Consider the following 12,863-nt stretch of genomic DNA (forward strand, 5'->3'; position numbering starts at 1 on the left):
AAGCTGTCTTCTAAAATAAACAGATGTATTTATAAAAGTATGAGACAATGGACCTTATTATGCTAACTCACTTATTTGAAAATATTTTTCCTACTAATGTTAATTTCATCTAATATTTCACTTTTGTAGATAGTAAGTGGATAACTCTGACACTACATCACCATATATTTATATATAGCTAACATATAATATTAACATACTTGAGAACATTCATCAATGACCACTAGCTGAATATGAGAAGAGGGTAGGTGCTTCAGTGGGCTTTCATCTGAGGCACTTGTCAGTGTAGACAGTACTACATCTGCCTGTTTTAAGAGATTTATCACTGCTTGTTTCTCTCGGAGTTTCAGCTCTTGTTGCAGGATTTTACGCTCCTTTCTTAAATTCTGTCTTTCTGTTTTACATTTTGTCTTCTTAATTTTCATCTAAATTAATAAGCAAACATATTTTTTAAGATTTCTAAACATTACAAGACACACAAAGTGAAACCATTTTCTACAGTTCAGTAAGACCTAATGATTTAGGTATATGTAACAATTAGTTACTTTAAGCTTAAAAACTCAAATTAAACCATCAAAAAGATGATTCTAATTTTATGTTATAGCATCAAAAGATTAAACACTATATAAAATATGTCCAACACACTTCACAAAACTGTCAACCAATTAATGCTGCGAGAGTGAAGTTGGTCAACTTAACTGACCGTGGAACTGTGAATCTACCAAGTCTCTTTCCACAAAATAGGACAGATTTTGTAAACTTCACAAGTCTGTTGAATATAAAAACACATTTTCTAATGAAGTTTTACTACTAAACATTTGTCTTAGTCAGTTTGAGTTAAAGATTGTTCATGTTAAGAATAAATGTATCTTAAAGCTTTCACATTTCATTTGTATAATTTCTATTTACTCATAAATGAATATCAAATTTTTCTTTCTAAAACTTTATATATTTTATCACTTATTTTATAAACCCTAACTACAGAGAAATCATCAGTGTACAGTGAACTGAAAGGTTGAAAAACAGAAAATAAAATTTAAAATACTATCTTTTGCTTATTATGCGATGACTTTATAAAAAGTTCTAAATCTTAGAATTTGCACATCATCATGATAATGAAATTGAAGGACTTCTTAAAACATTTAAGGACTCAACTGTTTTTTCAAGAACTCTCAAAAATAAAAGTTTATGAAACATTTGACAAATTCCTGGTTTTGATTCACTAAAAAAAAGCAGTTGTGCTGTTTTTATGGAGAAACAATTTTTTTTAAATAAAAGCCATCAAATATATAAATAATGCTTTCCACATGTAATCTTATCTCACTTTCACCCATCTTGTACAGATCAATGACCTTCTTAGAAGTGGAATGACATATTGTATGCTGAGTTTTTGTTCTCTACCTAACTTTTGAATTCATTTTGACTTAGCCATTTCATACTAAATATGTACTTCCCCATGATTTAAACAAATAATAGAATGTTCAATTCAAAAAGATAGGCTTACATCACACATCATGTATTTTCAACAAAAATTTAACATGGAATGTTGTCGTATCTCCCTTACTGTTTGTCTTTACATTAAACACTTGCTGCATCACATTGATGCTGGAAAATCAAAATGTTAGCAAAATTATCTTATGGCAGAGAAAAACTAAGAAAAATAATACTTCTGAGAAATCATAAGAAAGTTGGACAGGGTGCTCTGGTAAATAGAAAAAACAATAAATAAAAGTAAATAATTTCGTAAATTAATGATTCACAAAAGTTGAGAAGAGTATAATTACATGCAACTAAAGCATATATTATAAAAGAAAATTTATAAAATACCAAGATTTAATTATTTTACAGGCAATTTTGTAGAAATTCTAGGGCTTTTTTTTAATTTAAAGACAACTGTAACATTTAAGGACTTTTCAAAGTCTGTGCAACTCCTGTGCTTGTGCCATATAACCCATTGATGAAAATATTTGATTATCTATTTATCATAAAATTAATATCCAATGAGATTTCATTTTATATTGATTCCAAGTGGAATAAATATTTGTCACTTCCATATAATTTAATACATTTTTGAACTTGCTTATTATATATAAATTTAATAATGTAACTTAAGTTACCACTTGTTACATTTTTAGATCTGTTAAAAAAAATCAGCTACAAATTTTCAATTTACAAATTATATACTTTTTTATAAATGGAACAGGAATTTTTAATAACAATAGGACTAAAATGTGGGATACATTTCTAATGACTTGTCAGCTATCAGAATTTAAACAATAAATAATTATTATTACATATTGTTCAGCAAAGAGTTAAACAATGAGCCATCTGTGCTTGGACACCATAAAGATATCCAACCTCAATATTTAACTTTATAAGACCTCAAGCTCACCACTGAACCACCAATGGGTAGGAAAAAACTGAGGAAATTCATTTATTGGATTTTACCCTCACAATTAATTAAGCCACTTTTTCCATAAATAATTATCCAAAACAGCAACAAAAGTAATTTTAAGACTTGTGGAAACTTAACTACATTGAGATTAGATAACTTTTTTGCAGGATCTAATTATAGGAAATGTTCATTTGAAAGCCATAAAATGCACCCTGAAGTAAACATAATTCAAAAATAGCTGGATTTTGCTTTCAGGAACTACTAATAACAAATATCTAATAAGAAAAACTGCATCATAAGAAAAATGTAATAACAGAACATTCTATGAGCACATTATGTCTATAGATTCTATTTTATTGCTTACAGAACTGAAAATAAAGTAGGGATATGATATCAAAAGTTTTAGGAAAGAAAGGTTTAAAGCCCATGATTTCTCAGGTAAATTTAATCTCTGTTCTACAGAACACAAGAAGTTCTACGTACATATGCTAAATCCTTAACTTTGTAATGGGTTCTAGTTTCTTTTTTAAGACTTACCACAACATTGTCAATATCTGCATACAAGTCATTGATTACATCCTTGCTGTCCGAGTTCTTCAGCAAAGCATCCAAAGAATATGGCTGAACAACAGAGAGAATTCGAGCTGGATGGCCAAGACGAACTAATCGAATTTTATACTTTGAGAGTTTTTCCACCATGTTGTCTACTGCTACATTTGATGGAGCACATGCAAGAACCTGAGGCAAGAGTACTATTATATAGGAGTACTGACTGAATTCAATTAAGTTTAATAACTGAAAAGATAAAAGCTTGTAGAGAAATGTTGAATTTACCTAACCTATACTTTTCTAAAAAGGCCACTCTGTTTTTTGCAACTGTCCTTTTGTTGGTAATGTTCAAAACAGGCTCAGTGAATTATCTCAAGCTGAAATACTGAGTTCAAATCCCAGTAAAGTGGAAATGTTTTTACAACTTTTAAAAAAAAATTAACACACAAGTTAAGAGCAAGACATTACAGTACCACAAAAACCATAACAATATAATAATCTACATTAAGGATTTCAATTATCAATTAACATTCATCTAAAAGGACTGGAAGTCACAGTTCTTACTGTTATAGCACTCAATTATTATGTGGAAATCTTGTGTACAAATTCAAGTTGATTTAGGATTTTATTTATTTTAATATTGTATGAACTTTTTTACATTCATTATCATATTTACAACAAGCTCTTTGAATATTTACACAAATATGAATATAATTATAAATTAAATGAGGAATAATATCATTACATATTAAACATAGGTGATTGTACGTGTCAAACATAACCTAAATATCTTTTCAATCCAATTAGTGATTCTACAATACATTATTATTGATGTTTTTCACCTTATGCGAGAAATTTTAAAAAATGTATTCAAAACATTTACAAGCATTCTTCTTCCAAAGTTGTACATTTGTGAATTTGGCCTTCACAATAAAATTCATTGTATTTGCCATAACAATTAATATATTACTGGGTCAGATGTTTCACCATGTAAGAACAGTCTTCAAAACCTTTTTTTTTTAAACATTTGAATCTATAAAGCTTTATCAAGAAAATTTGAACATCAAAATATACACAAGTGAAAATTCTAATGAAGAATCACTTACATAAAATGACAAAAAATATACACAAAAATGCTATATGTAATACAAGGAAAAAAGATAAACATTCTTTATACATGTTTTGTCACTAGAATTAATTTTTAAAGTAGATGTTCATAAAACATTTATGTAGATTTAATATTCAGAAGAAAAATTAATCAGCATTTACCAAAATATGACATGCATTAAGCTAGAAGTTAGATAAAAAATTGAAGACTCTTATATTTAATAAAATTTATTTTCCAGAAATAAAACACGGGTTCAAATACTTGATAGCTCTTGTTATTCTTAATATATGAAATTTTGTATATGCATTTTATTTTTGAACCAAGACTAAAATTGCATAACCTTACTGAATTCATAACTATCAAATATAAAACAAATATTAAACATAAACATCACCTTTTGTCCTTGGCAAACTGTCTGTAAAATTATTTCTACAACTGTTGTGGTTTTCCCAGTACCTGGTGGGCCATGAACAATAGCTACTTCTTTTTGCTTCAAAGCAAACATCACTGCTTCTTTCTGAGAATCATTTAATTCTGACTGAAAAAACAGAAAATGGCTTTGCCCTATAAATAAACAAAATATTTAAAAAAGATTTGTTAATGACAATGTCAATTATTTTTTATAATTTTTCCTTTCTTTTCTATGTTGTGTGTGTGTGTGAAATGAGACAGAGATTAAGGTTTCTATGCAAGAAATTCAATAATGTTCAAACATAAAATAAGCAGTCAAAATAACAATAATGTACTTATAAGAATAACAAAAGAAAAGAGTGAGAAGATAATACCACTGTGGTTGAAGTACATTTTTCCATTTTTCCAAATTTAATTTTTTCTGGTTCTACTTGCTCTTTTGAAGCCATGTTTTTATGACTGGTATCCCTTATGATAAAAGTTTGTACTTTGAATTCTCATATTTTTATTTACAATTAACCCAATGAAGTGCAAGTTATAATTTTTATAGTTAGATTAAAAATTTAATTGAACAACTTTTTCATCAATATGTCAATAAATGTGGAATAAAAATGTAGTTTGTAATTCAAATCTTAATTTAAGTTTTGTTTTCTTAATTTAAAAAAAAGAAAATATTTGAGTAAGTTTTCAATCTTCACTTTTATGTGTAACTTGATGTCTCTCCTCTGAATTCTCCATTTTTGGATTTTTTTCCCCTCTGTTCTCTTATAGATGTTACAGTTAGATACATCAACTACAGATATTGACAGACAATTAATCCAATAAGAACTTCCTACTTTCTTTACTTTCAGAGATATAAATAAATTTGTTATATCCACTACAAAAACTACTCTAATTTTTCATACCCTGGAAAATTGTTATTTATTCATGCTTACTTGTCAATGACACATGTTTATAACGAATAGAAGAACTCTTTTGTGATCTATGCACTCATAAGATTATGTTACTCTTTTTAAAAAAGTTTTCATTCATTGAAGATCACTGTCAATGCTCTAGTAAATAATGAAAGATTTTATAATTTTTTAAAAGGTTAGTTAGAAATCCAAATAAATTATGGTGGTTGTAGTTTGAAGCATTCTATTCTAATGCTTGAATTACTCTTTGCATTTTAAAATGCACATTTGAAAGCTATATGAATTAGCTTTTGAACAACCAACTTTGAAAAATTAAAGGTTAATGAAGACTAGATTCTAAGAGCTAAAGAGCCTCAATGTGAAGAAAATGTTAAATTTCTGTTATTTTTTTATTTGATTGATAAATATTTTTAAGAAAAGTAACTAAAATGTAATAATTAAAATATTTTTCATATCAAGCAGTGCATTAGGCATATATAATTAGACATCACATCATGTAACCAGAAAATCTGACTATTCTAAAACTCACTGCACTCCTGATGGGTGATTTATTACTACTCATAGTAGCTGAACATACTTCAAAGAGCAGAAAAACAAAATAAATCAGCAAAGTCAGTGTTATAAGCTTCAAGTTCTTTAAAATAAACAACTGTAATTCTCCATTAAAATATGTAGTCATTCTCAAACTGAAAAAAAAAAGTTAAATTAGATTTATTTAGTAATTTCTGTGGTCATTAGAAGGTTAGACAAACCAACTAAGCCTTTATAGTGTTAGGGTAGATTAAACTAACATATAAAATATAAAGTTTCACTGAAAACAAGCTTTAGATATTCATTTAAGAGGCTCTAAAGGACATGTAAACAAAATATGAAACTGTAATATATGTGTATATAAAGTTTTACAATTAACATCAAAATTACCTTGTATTTAAACTAGTGAGAGTGAATAAAATAAATTCAGAGACAAATGTTTAGTACAAATACTTTATCAAAAAAATATGAAGGAGAGTCTAACACAAAGAAAATGTTAACTTCCAAAATGATATACTTACCTCTCTGTGCTCAGTAGCTAGCTAGAACACCACAGAGATGTGTTGAAGTGGCCATTGCAATTGCAAAAAACTTAGATGAAATTCCTTAAGAGAAAGTGCCTGAAGGAAAATGCCTATGAAGTGAGACATCCTACACCAGGACAAAGTTAATAAAGAAGGAAGGCAAAATGAGCCCATGTGTCATAGAGATGGATGGAAAAAGATAGGACCAACCAAGTACTTGCACACAACAGGTTGGTTGAACAAGGTGTAGTATGGCCATATGGTTTAATGTGTGTTTTGTTGTACACCTCTTACGTAATAGAAATAAGTTCCCTTCTGTCACATGCATAGAGCATTTTGTCCTACCCTGTTTGCCAAACCACTTGAAAATTGACATATTACACAACAGATGTGACATTGACACCTCTGTCCTCCTTCCCCATCATACTGTGCTGCTTCTTGAATTCATTTTGGAGGAATCACACAACCAGTGAGAAACTCCAAGCTGACCTCCCTGATGACAAGGAACTGGTATGAATAGGGTCTCCTATGCTTCACTACAACCAGGAAAGGTAAGAATCCACTTTGAGAGACACCAGAGAGGTGTTCAGATCTAACATTACCTAACCACCATTAGGGCATTTTACTGGAGAATGTGTAATAGGTTACAAAAAAATTAATTTAAAATGTCAGCATGCAAATCACTGGAAAGTAGGCAGGCATTCCTTCGTGCCAGATATTACATAACAGTTCATGGAAAGTAGGATCTAAAATGGACAGTAAAATAAATATGTACACACACACACACACACACTCTCTCTCTCTTTAGTGGTCTTACCAAATATCACATCTCAACAGTGGGCACTCTAGATGCCAGAGCAGATGGGTTTCATGTCTCTCGTGACTCCAGACCCAATGCAGATTTAGAAAGGTGACTACACCCTACAAGGCAGCACCAGTGATCAGGTTAGTTCAGAGAAGTACTTATGGGGATTTACTCTGCAAAGAGGACATGTTGCCTGCTATAGGTATAGACTTCTGTTGCATGATGATTATATCATGAATTAACTCAATGACATTATAACATGTGTCTTAATGGGGAAACAACTTATGACTATGACTGGTTATACACAAAGACAAACAAGCAAGGAATAGCTACTGTGTGCAAATTTTTGGAATTATAGAATCTATAGTAAGCATTAATTCTTTAAAACAGACTTGGTCTAACAAACACCCCAAGAACAAAGCTAAACTGAGCTATTTGTGTTCTGCCTACAATGGTTACTGAAACCTATTTTTAGCATTATAAGCCATCAGACTTACTGCTGAGCCAATGAGGAGACTAAAGAAATAGTAAAACTTGTATTAAATTTCAGTAATGTCATAAACTTCCTCCACTAAAAATGTATTTCTGATAGGTACTTATCTCTCTCACATAATTCTTGATGACAAGAAACCCACTTGAAATAAAAATGTATCTCAGAATGGCTGGTATGGGAATTAACACTTTTATTGATAAGGAGAGAACAAAGTTTTAACCTTCCTAGGTCACCTTAAGGTGAACAAAGAGTTTGCAACTGATCTTTGCCAGCCATGTCTTAAGGGCAAGAGTATAAATGGGTACAGGATTGTAGGGGGCATTGCAGTTAGATGCCAGGTTACTAATTGGTATAGGCATAAAGGAGTTCCTTTACATTGGTTTAATTTTGGTTTTAGTTACTGTATAAGTAGGATGTCTTTGATTTTGTGTTTGTTTATATTTGTTACCCTACTTAGTATCAGGGTGTTTTCTATGGTTATATTGTGTTTATTTGAGTTGCAGTGTTCAAAAATATGTGGTGTTTTTTTTTGTTCTTTGAGTCTAATTTACATTTTTTTGCTTGTTTCTCCAATATAGAAGTCATGGCAGTTGTTGCATTGTGTTTTATAAATTATATTGGTGTTGTATTTGTCAGTGGTTTTACATAGTATGGAATTTAGTTTTGTAGTTTGTTGTATCTTGGGATTTATTGTTTATTTGTTGTTGGTCTAGGTGTGTGCATATATTTCCACGTTTTTTTTATTTATGTGTTGATTTCATCGTTACTTTTATTTGGTGAGCATAGTTTTGTGGCTGTGTTTATTTGGTTTCTTAACATGTTGAGTTTTTGTTTTGTTTCATGTGCTGACTCCCAAGAAATGTATAATCCAGTATGGGTAATTTTTCTGTGGATTTCCATTTTGAATTGTGTATTAGTTCTAGTGATCTTGAGGCTAAGAAATGCTATCTGGTTAGTTTTTTCCTGTTCACAGGTGAACTTAAATGTTGAGGTGTATTGAGTTAACGTGACTAAAAAAACTAAGTGTGAGTTCTGTAGATGTGAATCCAGCAACTGTATTATCAACATACCTGTACCAGTATAGTGGTGGATGGAAGGCTGAATTGATTACTTGAGTTTCAACCCATGTCATAAAAATGTTGGGAAGAACTGGTGACATGGGATTCCCCATAGTTAGGTCATTTATTTGTAAGTAGTTTTGGTTATTGACATAAAGTTAGTTTTAATGGTAATGAATTCTATAAGGGTTGCTAATTTGTTACTGGGGATGTATATCAATGGGTTGGTGTCTTGGATGTGAAGTTCTAAGGTTACCTTGCAGGCTTGAGTTGTTGGAACTTTTGTGAAGTGGGAGACTACATCAAAACTGGCCATTAAGGCTTTATGATTTAGTTGATTACAAATATATTTAAAGTTAAAAAGTCTTTGAAAAAGTATCCAACTGATGCTACATATTTAGAAAATGCCCATGCTATATATTTATCAAGGTTCTAGTTAAATGATTCATAGGTCAACATTATGGGTTGTAGTGGACAATTGGGTTTGTGAGGTTGGGGGTACCATATTGTTGTGGTGTGCATGAATCAGTCTTTTGTATATAAGAATAAATGTTTTCTGATATTGTGTTGGCTTTATTCATTTGTAGTTGTATTTTGCTTAATCAGTTTTCATGTGTTTTTGTTGGATTTGTGTTTAGTAATTTAAATTTGTGTATATTGTGTATATGTGATAAAATGTTGTTCATTTTTTGAATGTATTCATTTGTGTTCATTATAACTATAGCATTGCCCTTATCTGCTTTTAGAATTTTGATGTTTTTGTCTTAAGTTCTTTATAAAATTTATATCTTTTTATTTGAGGTTGTTTTTTAGTTTTCTTTCCTGTAAAATTATGTTGACAGTTCTGTGTGAAAATTCTTTTAAAAGGTTGTTTAAGATACTGTTTTGAAGTGTTACAGGGAAAGAGATGTTTTCAGTTCCACCTGGAAAGATAGGTTGTTGGTGGAATTGTTGTCGAAGTTGTCTTCTTTCTGGTGGTTGCATTCCGTTGTTTTGTTGGTGTTTTCAGGTTGTGTAGAGTGAATCACCAGTGTTCTAGCTAGATCTTCCAGGCAGGTTTCATTTCAATGGATAGAATATTTCTAGGTGTTACTGTATTTCTTTATTGCTTAATTTTCTGTCAGATCTGTTAATTACGAGGTTTGTTGGTAGTTTGTCGTGTTGGTGTCTTTTTTGTTGTTGGTACCTTAATTTATCTAGTTTCTTGTTGTGGTGGACCTTCTCTTCCTTGTCATTCTTACTATTGAATTGACTGATGTTGCATTGTATGAGTCCATAAATGTCTGGTTGAATACAGCAGGCTAGATGATAGTCTAGATTCATTTTTTGTTTCCTGGATTATACTGCTGCATACCATATGTTCCTGACATCAGCGAAAAAATAACCAACAATTGGAAAAAAACTTACACATTCCAGTAAACACCAAATTTATTCAAAAACCACGTACAAAACTAAATTCTATACTATGTAACAACTACACTAACAAACACCAACATAATTTATAAAATACAATGCAACAACTGTCAGAACTTCTATATTAAAGAAACAATCATAAAAATGGAAACTTGATTCAAAGAACACAAAAGAAAACACTTTCAAACGTTTTAAACACTGCAAGTCAAATAAACACAACACAACCATAGAAAACTCCCAGATACTAAGTAGGAAAACAAATATAAACAAATGCAAAATCAAAGAAGCCCTACTTATACATCAACTAAAGCCAAAAGTAAACCAATGTAAAGGAACACCTTTATACCTTAACTAATTAACAACCTAACAACTAACTGCAACTCCCCCTACAATCCCATATCCGTATATACTCTTGTCCCTAAGATGCGTCTGGCAACAGTCAGTTGCAAACCTCTCAGAAAATTTGTTATTCTTGTTCAGTGCTGTCCTCTATATGCAAAAAAATATACATGCAACAAGCCTTCTATCTCCTCTCTATTGCACTTGATTGATTCCAATGCATCTGTAATGCAAATCATCATGTGTCATCCCTCCATCAATAGGAGTGTGACATACTCTCATGACACATGTGACCCCCTCTATTCCATTCTACCCGACTCTCAGTTTTGTTAAAAGATAGAAGCACTGGTTTTCAGTGGGGAGAAAGAGAAGGAAGTGTGGAAAATACCCATAAAAATGTGTAAATCTGGATGAGGAAAAGGACATTGGACACCTGTCAACGTGCAAGTCTTGTCCAACCATAGTTACAGATCATCGACTAGGGTAGAAAGAAAAGTAATAAAAGTCTAGAGAGAATCCTGTGAAAGATTCCATTGGTCATGAAGAGCCTGAACATACGAATTACCTAAAGATAAGTGCTATTATGGGAAACCATATCATGAAAATCGATACAAGTTCAAAAGTTGTAACAGGAGTAGTAGTAAGAGTGTGGAGAACTGAAAGCTCTATAAAATGAAGTCAAAGAAGAGAGTGTTTGGCCTGAATAAGATGGGTGTTGAATAAAATGCTCATATAGACAAGATATTGGATAGATTGAAGGTGTGACTTTTCAATAGCTTCTTTGTCATCATTCTCACGCACATTTCAATGACATTTTCAGTGTTTAAAATATCAAAGTAATTTTCACTTTCTTTTAGCTTTATTATATGTTGTTTTTCATTTCATGATAATAAAAAAAACAGATCAAAACCTTGATAGGATAAAAAAGAGATAATCTGGAATTTCAATGGTTTGTGTAAACTCACAGAATCTAACTACTTACATCTACTAAGGGCATGTAACTATTAAATGCTAAAACTGCTTCTATAATCAATATTCTATCTGTGATTGATCAAATCACAAATAAGATTAAACTAACCGGTAACTGTTTCTGTTCCATGTGCAGTTCTAAAATAGCTCAAAACTTAAGGGTTTATTTTGGAAACAATAGAACTACCTCAAAACTAGCAAATAGCTTTGACCAACTTATGCTATAAAGATCAAAACCTCTAGCTATGCAAGTGCATGATCTAACCAAATATATTTGGGTGTGAGCAAGAGCACTAGTTAAATTTAAATATATGTCAATACTATAGTTTACAAGAAAGAAAAGTATGTGATACATGCATATCACAACTGCATAGAGTTAACCATATTAAATGTGTATAAAAGGGTTTTAAATATGCATAAACATAAGTCTAAAAATTACAAGCTGCTTGCAATTAGCTCAAACTCATGTGAGCATCAATGAGTGATTATGTTTGACAAATTTTAAAAGCTATAACACTATACTCTAGATTAACCACAACAAATTAAAAAATATAAATACCATTAAGCAAATCAGTTTCTATACTTTTCAAATGATCCATTAAATTAAGGTAAGCAAATACAAAAACTATTAATCAATTACCTAAAATCTTGAATACTAGGATTGAATAAGAAATGATGTAAAAGAAAAAAAGGTACTACTTACAAGCTCAACCACCATTACAAAAGTTATTTTCTTATATTGAAAACATATTTCTGATAGAAACTTACTTCCATTTACATAAATAGCTTTTCTCAATCTTCTACTGTCCTCTAATGCATTGAAAAGAAATTTCCTCACTTGACACACTAGCCTTTATACCTCCCCCTCAGTTCAAGTTGCTCATTTAGTATGCACAGAGCATGAGCTAACCCTCTACCAATAAAAGCATAACACACTCCCAGAGAAACTGGCTCACTCTTTATTTCGTTACACATACCTCACTTCTGAGATTAGGCACACAAGAAAACATAAGAACAACTTGGAGAAAGGGTGGGAAGTATGTGAGAACTGATAAATATCTATGAAAATCTGTTTTCAGTATAATGAAATTAATTTTCTATATGACACATACCTCTACTCACATAAATAGCTAGAATCCCACATTCAGTAGCTGGAGGGATTAGTGTAGCATAGATTCAGGAGACTCCTTATGGAAAGCATCCAAAGGGAATCAAACAGGTGTTCACATAAATTAAAACAAAGCAAATGAGGAGACTGCACTATTTATGTAATCAGTATGCCCTTTACCCCTGTAGAAGTAAGTGTCATAAAACATATGGCATTGAGGATCAAATAACAAATGGAAGTCCTTCA

General features: G+C 30.9%; 1 protein-coding gene across 3 annotated transcripts in view; it reads right to left on the reverse strand.

Moving 5' to 3' along the window:
• LOC143240601 (DNA-binding protein SMUBP-2-like) overlaps positions 1 to 12,863 on the reverse strand; it is an 89,514-nt gene that overhangs the window by 41,472 nt on the left and 35,179 nt on the right. For all 3 annotated transcript variants that reach the window (XM_076483323.1, XM_076483317.1, XM_076483315.1), the window contains exons 6-8: positions 4,447 to 4,616; positions 2,933 to 3,133; positions 201 to 425 (exon numbers count right to left, since the gene is read on the reverse strand). In XM_076483323.1, coding sequence (XP_076339438.1) covers positions 201 to 425; positions 2,933 to 3,133; positions 4,447 to 4,616 — 596 coding nt within the window. The remainder of the gene's footprint in view (positions 1 to 200; positions 426 to 2,932; positions 3,134 to 4,446; positions 4,617 to 12,863) is intronic.

Source organism: Tachypleus tridentatus, chromosome 2 (genome assembly GCF_004210375.1).
Source record: "Tachypleus tridentatus isolate NWPU-2018 chromosome 2, ASM421037v1, whole genome shotgun sequence".
NCBI lineage: Eukaryota > Metazoa > Arthropoda > Merostomata > Xiphosura > Limulidae > Tachypleus > Tachypleus tridentatus.